The sequence below is a fragment of the Capsella rubella genome, unplaced genomic scaffold (assembly GCF_000375325.1).
Source record: "Capsella rubella cultivar Monte Gargano unplaced genomic scaffold, Caprub1_0 scaffold_6, whole genome shotgun sequence".
Taxonomy (NCBI): Eukaryota; Viridiplantae; Streptophyta; class Magnoliopsida; order Brassicales; family Brassicaceae; genus Capsella; species Capsella rubella.
The window spans coordinates 13,961,126-13,977,221 of NW_006238918.1; the positions used below are offsets into that span (position 1 = coordinate 13,961,126).

The 16,096-nt window shown below is 34.9% G+C and overlaps 4 protein-coding genes across 6 annotated transcripts; 2 read left to right on the forward strand and 2 right to left on the reverse strand.

Moving 5' to 3' along the window:
• The first annotated feature begins 333 nt into the window (after positions 1-333).
• On the forward strand, positions 334-4,121 carry LOC17883373 (SPX domain-containing membrane protein At4g11810). 2 transcript variants are annotated; one of them, XM_006287122.2, is made up of 12 exons: positions 334-427; positions 866-911; positions 1,139-1,194; positions 1,298-1,418; positions 1,492-1,803; positions 1,883-1,987; positions 2,082-2,545; positions 2,629-2,930; positions 3,016-3,191; positions 3,303-3,493; positions 3,573-3,706; positions 3,859-4,121. In XM_006287122.2, exons 3-12 carry the CDS (start codon positions 1,142-1,144, stop codon positions 4,095-4,097), a joined length of 2,097 nt encoding a protein of 698 aa, XP_006287184.1. In that variant the 5' UTR covers positions 334-427; positions 866-911; positions 1,139-1,141; the 3' UTR covers positions 4,098-4,121. The 2 variants fall into 2 exon arrangements, with proteins under 2 accessions (XP_006287184.1, XP_023637220.1); XM_023781452.1 differs by lacking the exon at positions 1,298-1,418.
• Positions 4,122-4,745: 624 nt separating this feature from the next.
• On the reverse strand, positions 4,746-7,910 carry LOC17884458 (hydroxymethylglutaryl-CoA synthase). The gene is made up of 12 exons (XM_006287640.2): positions 7,786-7,910; positions 7,083-7,189; positions 6,827-6,959; positions 6,585-6,728; positions 6,337-6,495; positions 6,183-6,256; positions 6,019-6,094; positions 5,887-5,942; positions 5,716-5,803; positions 5,491-5,631; positions 5,241-5,390; positions 4,746-5,144 (listed from the first exon to the last, which is right to left on the reverse strand). The coding sequence occupies exons 1-12, from the start codon at positions 7,846-7,848 to the stop codon at positions 4,950-4,952; spliced, it is 1,386 nt and encodes a 461-aa protein (XP_006287702.1). The 5' UTR covers positions 7,849-7,910; the 3' UTR covers positions 4,746-4,949.
• A 1,913-nt stretch (positions 7,911-9,823) lies between these two features.
• Positions 9,824-11,222, forward strand: LOC111830010. Its single transcript, XM_023780345.1, has 2 exons — positions 9,824-9,873; positions 10,850-11,222. Exons 1-2 carry the CDS (start codon positions 9,824-9,826, stop codon positions 11,022-11,024), a joined length of 225 nt encoding a protein of 74 aa, XP_023636113.1. The 3' UTR covers positions 11,025-11,222.
• Positions 11,223-11,387: 165 nt separating this feature from the next.
• LOC17884420 (phospholipase D gamma 1) lies at positions 11,388-15,932 on the reverse strand. Of its 2 annotated transcripts, XM_023780754.1 has the most exons (10): positions 14,622-15,915; positions 13,809-13,925; positions 13,518-13,712; positions 13,179-13,427; positions 12,974-13,042; positions 12,738-12,885; positions 12,512-12,660; positions 12,248-12,436; positions 11,964-12,161; positions 11,388-11,846 (listed from the first exon to the last, which is right to left on the reverse strand). In XM_023780754.1, exons 1-10 carry the CDS (start codon positions 15,585-15,587, stop codon positions 11,553-11,555), a joined length of 2,574 nt encoding a protein of 857 aa, XP_023636522.1. In that variant the 5' UTR covers positions 15,588-15,915; the 3' UTR covers positions 11,388-11,552. The 2 variants fall into 2 exon arrangements, with proteins under 2 accessions (XP_023636522.1, XP_023636523.1); XM_023780755.1 differs by lacking the exons at positions 11,388-11,846; positions 11,964-12,161 and having other exon boundaries at positions 12,278-12,436; positions 12,544-12,660; positions 14,622-15,932.
• Between the last annotated feature and the right edge of the window lie 164 nt (positions 15,933-16,096).

Here is a 16,096-nt window from a genome sequence, read left to right on the forward strand (position 1 = left end):
CCCCACAGAAAATTCCGTGAGAAGGAAAGAAATATATTAGATTTGATCCAACAAAAAAAGCTCATATCTTCCTCATGTCTCGAGAAGGAAAGAAATATAAAAAGATAACGATCCAAAACGTAAATCTCTATCCGAATCTATCTCTTTGACTCTCTCTCTCACAATTAGAGAAATACCAAAAGAGCATATAAATCATACATCATCATCCAAGAGAGAGCTTGTGATCACAGCCACTATCTCTATTTTTTTTTTCTTTCTCTCATCTCAATTTTTTATTTTCTTTACTTTTTCTTAATTTTCTTGGTGAGAATAGGATTCAGAGAAAAAGAATAAGAAAAAACCCCGAAATTTCAGCGTTATTCAGAATTACACAACAAATAAAATCTGAGGTTCCCTATCTTTGCCTTTTCATATTTCAACTTTTGAGGTATTTTACTTTCTCTCTTTTATTTTATTTTCTCTCTTCCTGAATTTTGTTTTTTTGGTGGAGTTTCCACTAAATCCTTTGAAGATTTCAATCTTCCTTAGCAATTTTGTTAGATTTAAAGTTGGTAAGAACACGAGAGGGAACATTAAGAGGTCATTATATTAGGTGTTTGTATATATAAAGATTTGGTTTCTTTCATTTGCTTTTCCCTTTGAATCTTTTTTCAAGAAAATGCCAAGAAAACACAAGAATCCAAGTTGTAAAATCCCGTATTCTTTAGGGGGAAAAATGTTTTGAAAAAAGTGTCGTAATCACTTTATCACGTGTATAATATGATGTTTTAGATCACTCACGAGTCATGTTCATCGTAGCCTTCTTCTTAGCTGTATAATTCAATCGCAAAACTCTAATATAAAACTTCTCTTTGTTTTTTCTCAGAATCTAAATTGACCACATATACGGAGAATAACGAGAACGACAAGAGGTACGTATAACCATATATACATTTAGATGTTACTTTTTTTTTTTCTTTGATTATATATAATTTCTATATAAAGTTGACTCTCTAGTAGGAAAAAAAACCCAACATGTTTGACTCACTTATTATTCAAGTCAATAACATTTTTGACTAACACTTTAAGGTTTACGAAATTATTGATACATTTACAAGACGTATACTTATCTGTCTCTGATTCTTGTTTTGTTTTGTAGAAAATGGTCGCCTTTGGAAAAAAGCTAAAGGAACGTAGTATTGAAGAATGGCAAGAGTATGTTTCTTTAACATTCAAGATTAACTTTGAAAAAACAAAGTTTATGGCAATGTGAATTATGATTCATGTACTTGTTTTTGTTTTCGATATACTCTTTTAGTTATTACATCAATTACAAATTGATGAAGAAGAAAGTGAAACAATATGGTCAACAAATCGAAGTAGGAAGTCTAGATCGTCGTCATTGTCTTAAAGATTTCTCAAGAATGTTGGATCATCAGGTTTTTCTTTTTTTTCTTCACTAAATTTTTGCGGTTTTAAACTTTATAAGAATGATCCATTAACGCTTTGCAGATCGAGAAAATCGCGCTTTTCATGTTGGAGCAACAAGGTTTGCTTTCAAGTAGGTTACAGAAACTAAGGGAATGGCATGATGTACTCCAAGATGAGCCTGACATATCTGAGATATCTAACCTAAGAGAGGCTTATAGATCAGTGGGACAAGATCTTCTCAAGCTTTTGCTTTTCATCGATATGAATGCTATTGGTATCCGCAAGATTCTTAAGAAATTCGATAAAAGATTTGGTTATAGATTCACAAACTATTATGTCAAGACTCGTGCTGATCATCCTTACTCTCAACTTCAGCAAGTGTTTAGACATGTGGTATAGTCTTAGAATCTCACTTAGCCTAATCTGCCACTATACTATAAGCTTAATGTTTCGGTTTTATCGATTTTTCTAGGGTCTTGGAGCTGTTGTTGGAGCCATTTCCCGAAACCTTCATGAGCTTCAAAACAATGAAGGAAGCTACTTATCCATTTACGACCAGCCTGTTGTTCCTCTTCAGGTTTTGTTGTAATTCACGAGTTTTGTCTATGAAAAAACCTAAAATCGCGGTTTAGTGTCATCAGTCTTTTTGTGTGTTTCCTTAAATTTTACAGGATCCTGTGGTGGATTCAATCAAGAATGCAGTGGACAGGCTAACACATTCAACAAACTTCCTCAACTTCATGGCTCAACATGCTCTAATAATGCAAGACGAAGACTTACTGATCCCTCATGACGAGCAAGCGGATCAAGAAGAAGGGAGATACCATTTCATGTCTCTCTTGTTAAACTTGGCCAACACGTTTCTCTATATGGTCAATACCTATATCATTGTTCCTACAGCAGATGATTACTCCATGAGCCTAGGAGCAGCAGCAACAGTTTGTGGTGTTGTCATTGGTGCTATGGCAGTTGCTCAGCTCTTCTCTTCTGTTTACTTCAGCGCCTGGTCCAATAAATCTTACTTCAAACCACTTATTTTCAGTAGTATCGTTCTTTTCTTCGGGAACCTGTTATATGCTTTAGCTTATGACTTCAATTCATTAGCACTTCTCTTGATTGGTAGGCTTTTCTGTGGGTAAGTCTCTTTAGGCCTCTGTTTATATACTTTGTTTTCATGAGAAAACATTGGCTTTATTATCATATTTATACGTTTTGTAGATTTGGTTCGGCGAGAGCAGTGAACCGAAGATATATAAGCGACTGCGTGCCATTGAAAATCCGAATGCAAGCTTCCGCGGGATTTGTTAGCGCGAGTGCTCTAGGAATGGCTTGTGGTCCTGCTCTTGCTGGTTTGTTACAAACTGATTTCAAGATTAAAAGTGTTACATTTAACCAGGATACATTACCTGGTTGGGTTATGGCTGTTGCTTGGCTATTATACTTAGTCTGGTTAGCTATTTCGTTTCGGGAACCCGCACGTGAGCCTGAAGAGATTGATACTTCACAAGAGTCTAAGTCCGGTATGGAGTTAAAGAGTACTACTTCTGTTTTTTTTTTTTTTGCTTCTATATTCTTATCTGATTAGAACAATCTTTTGTGGTGAAGCTGATCAAGATGGGAGTATGGAGAAAGGTCTTAAAAAGCCACTGTTGCTTGCATCCGAAGAAACAGAACATGATGAAGAAGATGATGGTGATGGAAGCGAAGAATCTTCTGACGATTCGCGTAAACCCGCTAACTCCTTTGTAGCTGCTTACAAACTACTAACTCCTTCAGTAAAGGTAACTAAAACTTAATTTTTTTAATAAGAAGTCTATTTACTTAATCTTGATTTTTCATTTTTTTTTCCTCAAAAGAGAAAAAAGATGACAACTCTATATTGTTATTATTAGGTTCAATTGTTGATATACTTCATGCTTAAGTACGCAATGGAGATTCTACTATCAGAATCAAGTGTTGTTACTACATACTACTTTGGTTGGTCCATGAGTTCTGTTTCCATCTTCTTGTTCTGTCTCGGTTTAACCGTTCTACCGGTTAACCTCGTTGTTGGAAGCTATATCAGCAACATGTTCGAAGATCGGTAAAGATCCTTATATACGTTAGTTTCTTGAACTTTTCGCCTTGCGTGTTGCCTGAAATTGTGAACTTTCTTATTACAGGCAAATTCTCTTGGCCTCAGAGATTATGGTCTGTATTGGAATACTTCTCAGCTTCCATGTAGTTATCCCTTACACAGTGCCACAATACGTAATCTCAGGATTCATCATGTTTGTTTCTGCTGAAGTTCTTGAAGGTAAATTATAGATATACTTACTGCTACAACTTTAGCAACGTTTTAACCCGAAATTGTTTTCAAGATCAAATCTTTTATGAATTTCTTGCGTTCTTGAAAGTAAAAGATCCATCTTTCTCATTTGAAAACATGTTTTTTTTTGGATTTTGCAGGTGTGAACTTATCGTTACTATCGAGAGTGATGTCATCGAGGCTGTCACGGGGAACCTACAACGGAGGGCTATTGTCGACAGAAGCTGGCACGATCGCGCGAGTTATAGCTGATGCGACAATCACTTTGGCTGGTTTCTTGGGACAGAGTATGCTTTTGAATGTTACTCTGCTTCCTTCTTTGGTCATCTGTGTTGGTTCTATCGTAGCTACTTGTTTTACTTATAACTCCTTGTATTAGTGCTTCTTTCAAAGTTTTTTACAACATAGAAACCAACTCTTTCCTTTGAATATAATTTAACATTTTATTCAAAAAAAAAAAAAGAAACCAACTCTTTGATATTAAGCTAACTCCTAGGTTCGATTGTTTCTCTTTTCTTTTGGCTTTACTTTGATCTGTTTGTGAAAGTTTTGTTTTCTCTGTGTTCATTCTTAGACCCATTGATAAAAATACTTTTGATGTTCTTGGTTGTTTTTATTGCTATACGTTTCTAGAAAACAACTTGTAAAACTTCAGCAACTCTAAGTTAGATTACATAAGTAGGCATGACCACGGTTACTGTTACCATGGTTGCTCGGTGTATGTCAAGTCGTACACAGCACAAAAATACATGGATTGTATAAGTACGTCGTCATTGATACTAGAACTAGTACTATAAATAACTCATGGTTTCTTTGTATCACATATCCTTTCACTACAAAACAACTCCAAATGTATTAAAGAAACACCCACAATGTTTTGGCTAGGATCGTGTCTACTAATGAAATAAGTTATGACTATATACTGTATGTGTGTTAAGAGATCCATGAAATACAAAATTTGACCTTTTTGTGTTTTTTTGCCAAGATGATCTTTTCATAACAATTGTGACTACATAGAAATCATATGTGAACACACAGACGAAATAGCTTTCCAATAATATCCAAATTCTCATTTGCATGAGAGAAGTAAATCAATAGTAAATAAAAAAAAACAGAACATACAAGTCCCTAAAATCAAAAGTAACAAGAAAGAAACTTATAGAACGATTAAAATGGTGCATAGTAACATAACATTTTTTGCAGGTGACTTTGTTCCTTTCAATTTCAAGAATCAGTGTCCATTGGCTATGGATCCATCTTCACCTTTCTTGCCATAGAATCTCCGGTACAAGGAATCAACCTCTTTCAGATAATAAGTACCCGGAGCCAAAAGGTCTATAATACCATCCTTGCTTGTCACAAAGTCCTTTGCTCCATACCTATGTTCCATTAGCTTCATTGTCTCCACAAATTTCTCTGGTGCATACTGAAATAATAAACATACCCCCGAGTCGGATATTAATGATCAAGATTCAAGATACTAATTAGAAACGCGGTTTTGCTACTAATGTTCTTGTGTTACCTCATGTCTAGCCTTCAATTTACCGCCGACATCCATTACAGCTGCGATGTTTGAAACGCTGAAAGGGGACTGATTGTCGCAGAGGCGTAATGAGAACATAGTTGCGGTTGAACCACTTCCATATGAGAACATAACCACCCGCTTTCCCGGCTATACAAAACAACCAAAACTCATATGTAACAAACTTCACACCAAATGTAGGATTTCAATATATAGTCAGAAGAAGCAAAGTTTTGTTTTCTATTATTACCAAATCGTTGTGTTTGTTGTGGATGAGGGAGGCAAATGCAGCGTAGAGTGAAGCGGTGTACATATTACCAATTTCCTTTGGTATTAAAGTCGTTGGTTGCACTTTAGCATCATAAAACGATTTTGCAAGTTGTTGTGACACCTGCAAAATAGACAAGATTGTTCAGCTTTTTAACTCGGTTTTCTCTCGGTATCAAAAGCAAAGGAAACGGGAAAAAGTTTTCACCTTTTCAAGATCACGGCTTTGGTAACTCTCATCGAGGGACAAAGATGAATAAGGGGTGAATTTTTCTTTGGCAGCCTCGTCAATGGAGCTGCAGTAGAGGAAAGAAGATGTTACTCACGATCAAACAAGTAAAGAAATTTTAATCTGAAGACAAAATTGAGAAGCAAGAACCTTGCGTTTCTCAAGAAGTCATTGTACAAGAGACGAGCGAAACTTTTCTGTACAAGCTGTAATAGCAGAGAGGACTGGTAAGAGATAGTTCAAGTAGAACAAAGCTATTGCTGGAGCATTTAAGAAAATTACTTTATTGTATGGAGAGTGGAAAACAAAGTAATCAGCATCATTGATAGAGAACTCTTTGCCCTCAATTTTCTCGAACCTAATAAAAACCAAAGAAGAAATGAGCCACACACAACACCAGAAGAAAGAGACTGAGGTTTTGTAACCATGAAAAAAAAAACACTTACTTGTTGCATAAATGTTTATAGCAAGAGTCAAGAGCCATAAGGTAGCAAGTCTGTGAAAGCTTACCATCAACAACCTACAAGATCAAGAGAATGAATAAGCAATAAGAATTTGATTCTCTGTGTCAAATAATTGAGACTATGTATTAAAGATTACCGGGTACTCGCTAGCAAGATTGGGCTTGTAAAAGTCATAGACATGAGCCATGTGGCTTGCTCTCAATTTGCTTTCGAAAACGATAGGAGCATCAGGTCCTATCAACATAGCAATCGCTGCTGCTCCTCCAGTGGGCCTCGCAGGTCCTTCTGCATAAACCTGAAAGCATTTCAGATATAAACAGGTCAAGATTCATGGAAAAGACTCTTAGGAATAGTAATAAAATATGTCCTATGTCGATGTTATACCGCGCTGTCAGTACAAATGACGAGGCCATAACGTCCATCCCATGAGTTACTCTCAACCCAATTGACACAGTTTAACAACGCTGCAGTTCCTCCATAGCAAGCATTGGTCGAGTCAACACCTTCTACATCAGTGTTTCCACATTTCTGTTCATTCCCTCAAAAAAAAGACAAAACTTTACTCTCTATTTACACAAAGAAACTCAAGCTGTACTCAGATTTTCAAACGCAATTAGTATAAATACCTCAAAGAGCTGCATCAAGAAGGTTTTGATGGATTTGCTTTTGTCAATGACAGTCTCACTACCTACTTCAAGACGCCCAATTTGCTTCGGGTCAATCTTATACTTGTCAAAAAGTGATGTCACCGCATTGAAACTAAAAGAAACACAAACCAAGAAACCGATTAATTCAGTCTTTGCATGACAACACACAAATGCAAACAAAAAAGAATCAGTCTTTTCATGAGTTTATACATATGCAGCCAAAAAAAACAATTACCTCATAGAGATCACATCTTCAAGCTCAGTGCAAAAAGCTAAGCAATCTTGGCCAAGTCCAATAGTGTATTTCCCTTTGCTTGCTCCATCATGTGCTTCCAACGCTTCCTATATACCAAACAACAAGACCAGTATTTCAAAGATCAGAATCAAGAACTTAGAAACACATGAAAGCAAGAGATTCTTAACAGAACGTTTTAGATCACTTGCTTCAATCTCAATAAGAACCATAAAATTTGTAAAACAGGTTCAAGCTTTTTCACAATAGAGACTTAAACTAAAAACCTCAGGATCAAGGACCTGCAAAAACCCTATCAAACTCCTAAATTTCAATTAAAAGAAACACTCTTTAATCACTCTATATCACCAAATCTCAGACCTAGCTGTAAAGATCTCGAGTTTGAGAAACTCAAATCAGAATCATGATCCTTTTAAAAGTTATTAAATTGAGCATTCTCTGTCTTAACTCCGCCGCCATTACAAGACAACAAAAAAAAACACAGAGACAAAAGATTAAGCATTCTGAAAACAACATAAAGCTTGAAGATTTGTCTGAACAATTACATAAAGTTTGAAGATTTATAAAATCAAACGTATCAGAAACGTCAAAAAAGACCAAGAAAAACAGAGCATCAATGCAATAGCTCTGATAATAAAACAGATGAAATCGAGGAAAAATAAAAACTTTGTTTTTATATAGATACCTGTTGAACACAGGTGGGAGGGAAATAGATGTCCATAGCTAAAATCCCAACGTTCTTCGCCATTGTTTCGATGAAAACGAAAGAACCTTTTTTTTTTTTTTTTTTTTCTTCGCAGAGAACGAAATCGAAAGTTTCGATTTTTAAGAGAGAGAGATTTGTGAAGCTCTTTTGTAGAGGAAGAAGGAAGATATAGGAATGAATCGGTTTGTAAACAGAAAATGGAAAAAACTCAATTTGTTTTTTATTTTATTTTTAATAAACAAGTCCACGAGCTTTAAAAGGGGATTTAAAAATTTTAATGATTTTTTTCTTATAATTATTTTATTAATATTGGTTGTTTTTGTTTTTAAATTTGGTCAACAAAAAAAAAATACTTGTACAGTTGTACTTCATTTCTTTTATTTTTGGGTTTTAAGATTCAAATTTTGATTGTTTAGTTTTAGTGTTTTAATTAAAGCCAGCTGAAAATGCCAGTTATTTAATATAATTAATTAATGATTATTTTGTTCTAACTAAAGGCACTTTTTGTTCAAATTTTATATATATATATATATATTTTTCCTGGGACAGCTACATGTGAAATAAAAAGAAAATGAATACCCACTAATAAACCAAAATATAAACAAATGAAGAAATATGTTTTTTTTTTAATAAAATAATTACCTGGAAAATGGATATATTGTGTTTGTGTGTTTCCGGATTCTATAGACAAACGCAGACTTCGTGAGTTAGCTCACCTCGTGCTTCTCTTTCTTTCCTTTTTTACCCTTTCTCTTCTTCTCTATCTACCATTTTGCCACTCACTAATTTTTGTTTACAAGTTTTTGATTCCACTTGGTTTGTTGTCATCAATGATAGATAGAGTAGCTTTAGAACATAAACTTGGCTTCATACTTGGAGTTAGGTTCAATTCATTTTTTTTGGAATATGGCTTACTTTTTAGTTCAAACGATCCTTTTACTTTTGTTCTTGTAATGAAATAAATGTTTTCAGATTTTCAACATAAATTTCAACACGAGTTTTGAGATTCGATGGTACGATTCAATCGGTGATGCATTTACCAAATTCAGTTCATTGAAAAATGACGATGATATATATAAATTTTTATGAAGTCGGTGATATATTTACCTAGCTTATTAATTCCGTAAAATCACACTTTAAAAACTGTTAAAGTAATGTGAGATTGCGGTAATATGTATAAAGTAACATTTTTACAAATTCGATGATATATTTGACTAGTTCATAAACCAAATCAACATTTTTTAAATATCTGAAAAGGAAAATTAAGTCGAATAGTTTTTGAAAGTTTTGACCTAAAAAAATAATTTCACTACTAAATTTTGTGGTTCTTTTAGTTTGATAATATTTTTTTTTAAAAAAATTCACCAATATGCCAGATTAACATTTTTTGGTAATCATATGCCAGATTAACATTAATTGGTTAAATTTAGCACCGAACCAACTCAAGAACATGAAAAAGTCATGAGTTATAGATTTATTCACACTATCTATCAACCTACTATGCTTAACTAATTTTGTTTTCTTTTCACAATTTCTAATAATATTTATTAATAATTTGACTGGATTTAAATAGCCCATATATTAAATCATCAACAACATGGAAAACATTTTTAAAATGAATAGAATTTAGAAGTTAAAATAATTTATCTAATCTTTTCGTGATCAGACAGAACATGGTGGTGGGATTTTTGATTCAATGAGTTCGGACTTTTGAAACACGTGAAAACATTGTCGTTTTCGTAAAGCTATATATAAACAATGTAACAATTAATATTCTCCCTCCCCCTAAGACCTTGGAATCTCCGCCACCGTCCGATTAAAGAATCTATCAACATCCTCCTACCGTCCGATCTGATTACCAAAAATGGTCAAACAATATTGTAGAAATGTACTAATTTTAACCAATTTCAGACCAGAGCTGATGAGTGAGATGAGTTCGTGTAATTCAACGTACGTCACGATTTTGTGGGACATAAAGTTACGTGTGATGGATGATGATACGATACGAATACGATCGATGGCTGCACAAACTCGTGGGGTTAAACACGTGATGGTGGTAGGTGAAAGGTTCGATACTATATCACTTTCTTCAATTATTGTATTTTGAGCAATTTGATTTCTTCTATTTATGACATTTTTATTTGGGGGTTATCAAGTAGACAAGTAGTATGACGTTGCCAACGGTTTGTCCATGACCAAAAGTTACAAAACTCTTTTTTTTGTTTGTGTTGACAAAAAATGTTATATTATAATTTATAACTAAGTAAATCAAATAATTTAGTCTTCGATTTTCAATCCGCTATATATATTTGTAGTATTGATGAGATGAAAATACACAAATGAGTTAGTGGTACTCATCTTTGTTATTATTTACGCTAAATTTAGATTCGAACCTGGTTTTTCTTAAAGAGAAAAGTGTAATTTGGACACTAAACAACGATGAAAATATATATATATATATATATATATATATATATATCATATTTTTAAAATATATATTTTTCCTATCTTCGTTAAATATTTGACTAAGGTTCAAAACTTCAAATCTTAGAAATTTGATTTCTAATGAAGCACGTTAATACTTTGATTTTTGCTCATATTATGGAAACACGTTAATACTTCAAGTTATATTAACTAATTTAATTGTCATTTACCAATCTTTGGTAAAAAATCATTGTCATTTGATCATTTTTATATATGTAACACATAGTACGAATTATTTTTCTGTTTAAAATAGAAATGATGGTTATAACAAAACAAACTAAATAATTAGTCACGTTTTTTTTTCTTACTTTTAAAAAAGCTTATCTTAAATCTATGCCAATCTTCGAAAGCTTGTGACATCTTATTCATCTCAAAAGTCAAAACAATGTCATATTGTTAAAATCATGATTCTCGTGTAAAGATTGTTTTGAATAAATTTATTATATACTATTTTAAATTAATAAAATACATTATTTTTTTTTTTGACAGAATATAATACATTAAAAATATTTTAATTTATAGGTTTCGTTCTTTGTCATGCGTTCGAGATCTGTTGAAGTCTGATCGTATTTGGAAGACTTCTTGTTAGACGTTCTTCGTGTATAACGTCTTCGTCGTTTCCGAAAGCTAGGTGTTTGTCGAGTTTTGAAGTCCTTGGTTTCGAGAGATTGGCTCTTTTCGTGATAGGAAGTGGTAGATGTTATCTTTGGTTTGGCCATGGACATCCTTGGTAAATCTCTCTCAATTGTGTCTAAGAAGAAGAAGTGCTTTGTGTTCTTGGTTCTATTGTTTAGCTTAAAGTTTTATGGTCGGTTTCTTTTGTTATCAGTTTAAGGATTAGTCTCCTCTCGGTTTAGGTTCTAAATTTTCTGTTTTGTATCTTTTTTAGACTCGTTTTCATAGGATTTAATAACTCTTGAGACATTTTCATCGTTCGCCGGTTTATGTTTCATCTTTTGGGCTTTGTATTTCATTTTTGGTTTCACAATAAGAATTAATAAAATTTCAGACAATAAAAGGGAAAGAAATATATTTTAATTTAATTTTTAAAGTATTGTGTTGAGAACACAAATTATAATATTTTCTATGCAACAAAAGAGAAAAATAAAACGTAAATATAAGGCAAACGGGAGTAGCAATAGCCAATAGAAAACACACTAATGATAGATGAGTTGAAATAATTGTAATAAATAAATTTACAGAGAGATTTCTTGAAGTGGAAGAAACAAAGAACAAACGTGTTGAAACATACAAGGTAAGTTTCAAATGGTGAGGTTTTCTTGGAGTGCAAGGAACGAGCCTATGATCTTGCCACCGAGATCTGGGAATGTCTCGCATCCAGGAAGAGAACTCACTTTCCCTGTTCTGTCGACTTGAACCGGATACTTAAGAAGATGACCTTGCATCTCTGTAACCTCTTCTGCTGCATATTGTCTCCAATTGAGCTCACTCAATTGCCTTACTCGTCTTACGCATTCCATGTTCTCTGGCTCTTCGAAACCTTGCTCTAGATACCCTAGATGTTCTGCCCATAACGACATCCTATATCCAAAGATCTGCAAGAAAATGGGACAAACCAGGTTTCATACATGTTTTTGAGGACATACGTTGGTTGGGTTTCTATGTTTCTCGTCATGATTGAAAATTGTAAAAGTCTTTCAAAGTTTTTATACCTGACCACGAGGACGAGAGCCTTTCATAGCCCATGAATGGTGAGGCTGATACCCTCCCATGGCGATTTCAGTGTCTCTAGTTCCTTCCAAGGATCTCTGGTTGATATTCGCAGAACCAATTAAGACAAACTCATCATCCACTACCATACCTTTGGAATGAACATATATCATGAATCTCCGACTCTTCAAAGCTTGCACCTAGATTGGTTTGTTGTTTCAGTGAGTAATCGAATCCATTAAGCCAAAATAGAAGATTTCAAAAGAAGACATTTCTATATGTATACCTGTGTAGCATTTGCGTTTGCCTGAGGTGGATTACGTGGACTATTATATACGCTAACTGTTCCATCAGGGACCTCTCTGGTTCCAAGACAGAAAAAGTTCAAAAAGTCTTGTGGCTCAAACTGGTCATCAAGACCAACTTCCACAAGTGCCTTGTGGATGGTTTGATACATCATTTGCATTGTTTTGTACTGCAGAGATTATGAAAAGATACAGGTATAAATAAGGCAAAATTGTTCGTCAAGATCGCTGATAGATTATTTTACCTGCCAGTACAGAATTCTCTGAATAGGGTTACTGGTTGGAGCACCTTCCGGCCACATTGGAATGACAATATAGGCAGCGAACTTCTCCCTTGCTCTGATCTTATTAGCAATCTTAAGTGCGATTTCCATCGGGATTAGATTATTAGCTCCTGAAAATGCCAAAACTCCTTGTTATTAGTACCCGCTTATTACTAAGCTTCCTTTCAAAAGCTTTCAATATTCTTACCCAAGTCCTTGTTCGAATCCCAGTTGAATGATGATCCAAGAAAATATTGATTCTCAATGTAGATGAAATGCTGAGCAGATCGTATGGCCTTAACATAAGCTGCGTGTATGCTCATATCTATGAGAATATTCTTCCCACATAGAAGATTCTGTTCACAGATATAAAATAAGTAGAGCATTACAACATGATGGTGATTGAAAATGACAAGCTAAAAAACTGTTCAGAGTTGTACTTACTCTTCCAGTGGCTTCCTTTGGGTCCTTTGGAAACCCTTTGACGGAACTTGAATCAATTGAACGGAAAACCTAATGATTGTTTATGGAAATCAATGAGATTATTTTGTCACCACCACATCTAACCATAATTCATCATGAGTTATCATGCATGATAATCATCATCACATAATGATGTAATTTAAACAAGTGAGACTTGCTGCATTACCTGAACATGCCAGTTCTCTGGATCATTCTCATTAGCAGAAGAAGCTTCGGAAAGTCCCATGATGTCGGGAATTCTGTCTATCCTAAGCAAAGAATCATCAGACGACGACCTTAGTTTCCCAATTCCGCGAGGCTTTGAAGCCTTTAGCCAACGTTCCTCGAAATTAGCAAGCACATCATATGCAGCAGGACCATCAATCTTGCTGTGCAGATCATGCCATGGTTCTCTTGGTCCATCATCCGCAGTAGTCTATTACAAAAAATATTATTTACACGGATCAAGAATAGTTGAATCTGATTTCTAAATAGCTACCAAACAGGATTTTTCTTAGATGATTACCACAAAATTTGGGTTATGAAAGTCATCTTTGTGGAGTGTCTTTAATGTCCTGAAAAGAGAATGCTTGGGAGTATCAAATCGTCCGTTGCACAAGTCTAACCCTCCAACAAAGGCTACAATCTTTCTTCTGTTCTGACCTGCGTCAGCATCTACAATCACAGTTTTCTGATGATGGGTGTAGATTGTTCCAACTTCCTGATCATCATAATGACACTCAAATTTCAGTAAATGAAGCTCAACACACAGGAGTTTAAGCACTAATGCAGTAATTAATGCTAATGAGCGTCTTACAGATTTTTTTATGAAGCTGTGACCTTTCCCCCCAGATCTGGGACAAAGGAGAACCTGCACTGATGAATGCTTGAAAAAACGACGAGTCTCCTCATCGCTTGTGTTCATAACTCCTTGCTACATGAAACAACAAAAAAGTGTTCATTAAAACGATCGACGGATGGTTGCTTCAGTTAGTGGAGACATGTAAAATGGTCTAACTGACGCAAACGCCCCAACAAAATAAACAGAAAAGTTTCAGAATTCAGGATCCGAATAGTAGGTGGATTAAAAAGAAACACAAAGAAACTAACTATGTGAAAAATTAAGAGTTAAACATTAGACCTGCACATCTTTTTTCGTTAAAAATGCACGCAAACAGAGAAGCTAAAACATACTTTCCAACAAGATAAACAGAAAAAGTGTCAGAACTAACTATCAAAAGCAGAGAATATACAGACGCACAGAGGAAAGTATAAAATGCAACTAAACAACCTTCTATGTGAAAAGTTAAGAACAAAACATTAGACCATTCAAATTGGTGCACAAATAAGCTCCCTAGTATTAGTTAAGCGATAGCTTTAGATCTTAATTGAAAAGCAAGATCAATCCACTGTGGATATCTACAAGTATGTAGCTCCATAAGCTAATTTGGTCAAATGTATTACATGTATCATTATGGAAACCTTTTTCGGTACCCAAATGCCAATCGGCTACTGCTAGCATATAGTTCATGGGATACATATTGTGAGAAATGAATACCTATTAATTTGATCTTATGATAAGCAAAAAGAGAATGTCTTAAGCAAAGAACAGAGTTGTATAGATTCTTACTGTTTTGAATCCCAGAAGGCTTCTTGAAGTTGGATCATCCCACACCAAAACCAACACTCTAACACCTTCTTGAGATTTGTCTTTAAGCAAATCCCCTAATGTACCTTTGGTGGGATCATTGTTCTCACGAACCAGCCTAACCGGATGGAAAACTGACCAACCTGTGATATAAATCAACCTCCTTGCCTGTCTGATGGCATCAGCCATATCCTCCCAGCACTTTCCATGTCTATACTGAACGCCACCATCGAGATGTACACTCGGAAGTGTACCATCATCAACATGAGCATCCTGATACAGAGTAACCCTACCGCCTTTCCTCAAAGGGAAGTATGTACCGGGAACTCCTACACACTCATTACCAAAACCAACACCCATTTGATAAAGTCTCATTCTTTCCATTGGAATGTACTGAATAGACAAACTCAACACAGCACCCGCTTTACAAGGCTTCCCACTACTGTTAAGTATAGGAAACATCCCTTCGATTCTATTCCCTGAACACAACTGCTCAGTAGGGATTCCAACAGCTCCCATGATCTGTGATCCAATAATATCACTATCTTTCACAACAAAATGAACTTCCGCAGCACTATGAGCCACAGGTACATCGAAATGCTGCATCCACACAGGATTCTCAGTATTGCTAATCACAAAAGTTCTACCAATCACAGCACCAGAGATAGAGACAGTGACATAAGGATCACTCGTGATCTTTGAAGACTTCTCACCTTCCACTTTAGAACTATTCTTCCGGCTCAACCCAGAGAACATCCCACCAAGCCTGTTATGGAAACCATCCATGTTAGGAAGATGTTTAGCTTCCTTAACCCAAATGTCTAAATTACCATGTAACAACTCAACCCTCAAAGAGCCGCTACTCGTTGCAAAAGGCACGAATTGCTGGCCATGGCTTGACCCTCCTCCCATAGACATAGTCTCTGTATAAACCGGATGATACGCCATTAATACCCACTAAAGTTGGAAACTTTCAGTAAGCAGATCAAATCTTTAGCATAACCCAGTTTCAGTGAGACAAAAGATCGATCACTTGGTAGGCAAATAACCAAGATCAAGAGTTTTCAAAAAAGGATAAAATTTTGAGAGATATATACAAAACTCAGATCAAATCTAAGAATTAATAAATGGGGGATCTAAAAAAGTTGGGGAGTTCAAATTAAATTTGAGATTTTTAATATTTGTGAAGGAGAAGAAGAAGAAGAAGGTGGGAGGAAACGAAGGGCAACGTTGACTTGAAACGGAAGAATCGGAAAAAAGATTTAAAGATTTTTGGCTGCCGTTGTTGAACCGTTCTAAGGTACTTATTACTTAATCAAACGCAAATGCCAAAAGTAATTACTTATATTTATTTTAGTGACGACGAAGAAGACTTTTCCACTTTTGGTTTCGGCTGCTTTAGAGAAACTCTATTCTCTGATCCCTCTCCTAACTTCAATTTGATTGGAGATAAATTA

Coding starts and splice junctions, on each gene's coding strand:
- LOC17883373 (XM_006287122.2), top strand. CDS start 1,142: ATGGTCGCCTTTGGAAAAAAGCTAAAGGAACGTAGTATTGAAGAATGG. Junction 3,494..3,572: donor AGCAACATGTTCGAAGATCG/GTAAAGATCCTT, acceptor TTCTTATTACAG/GCAAATTCTCTTGGCCTCAG. Junction 3,707..3,858: donor TTCTGCTGAAGTTCTTGAAG/GTAAATTATAGA, acceptor TGGATTTTGCAG/GTGTGAACTTATCGTTACTA.
- LOC17884458 (XM_006287640.2), bottom strand. CDS start 7,848: ATGGCGAAGAACGTTGGGATTTTAGCTATGGACATCTATTTCCCTCCC. Junction 6,960..7,082: donor GAAGATGTGATCTCTATGAG/GTAATTGTTTTT, acceptor TGTTTCTTTTAG/TTTCAATGCGGTGACATCAC. Junction 6,729..6,826: donor TCTTGATGCAGCTCTTTGAG/GTATTTATACTA, acceptor GGGAATGAACAG/AAATGTGGAAACACTGATGT.
- LOC111830010 (XM_023780345.1), top strand. CDS start 9,824: ATGGCTGCACAAACTCGTGGGGTTAAACACGTGATGGTGGTAGGTGAA. Junction 9,874..10,849: donor GTGATGGTGGTAGGTGAAAG/GTTCGATACTAT, acceptor GATCTGTTGAAG/TCTGATCGTATTTGGAAGAC.
- LOC17884420 (XM_023780754.1), bottom strand. CDS start 15,587: ATGGCGTATCATCCGGTTTATACAGAGACTATGTCTATGGGAGGAGGG. Junction 13,926..14,621: donor GCCTTCTGGGATTCAAAACA/GTAAGAATCTAT, acceptor TGTTTCATGTAG/CAAGGAGTTATGAACACAAG. Junction 11,847..11,963: donor GCTCTCGTCCTCGTGGTCAG/GTATAAAAACTT, acceptor ATTTTCTTGCAG/ATCTTTGGATATAGGATGTC.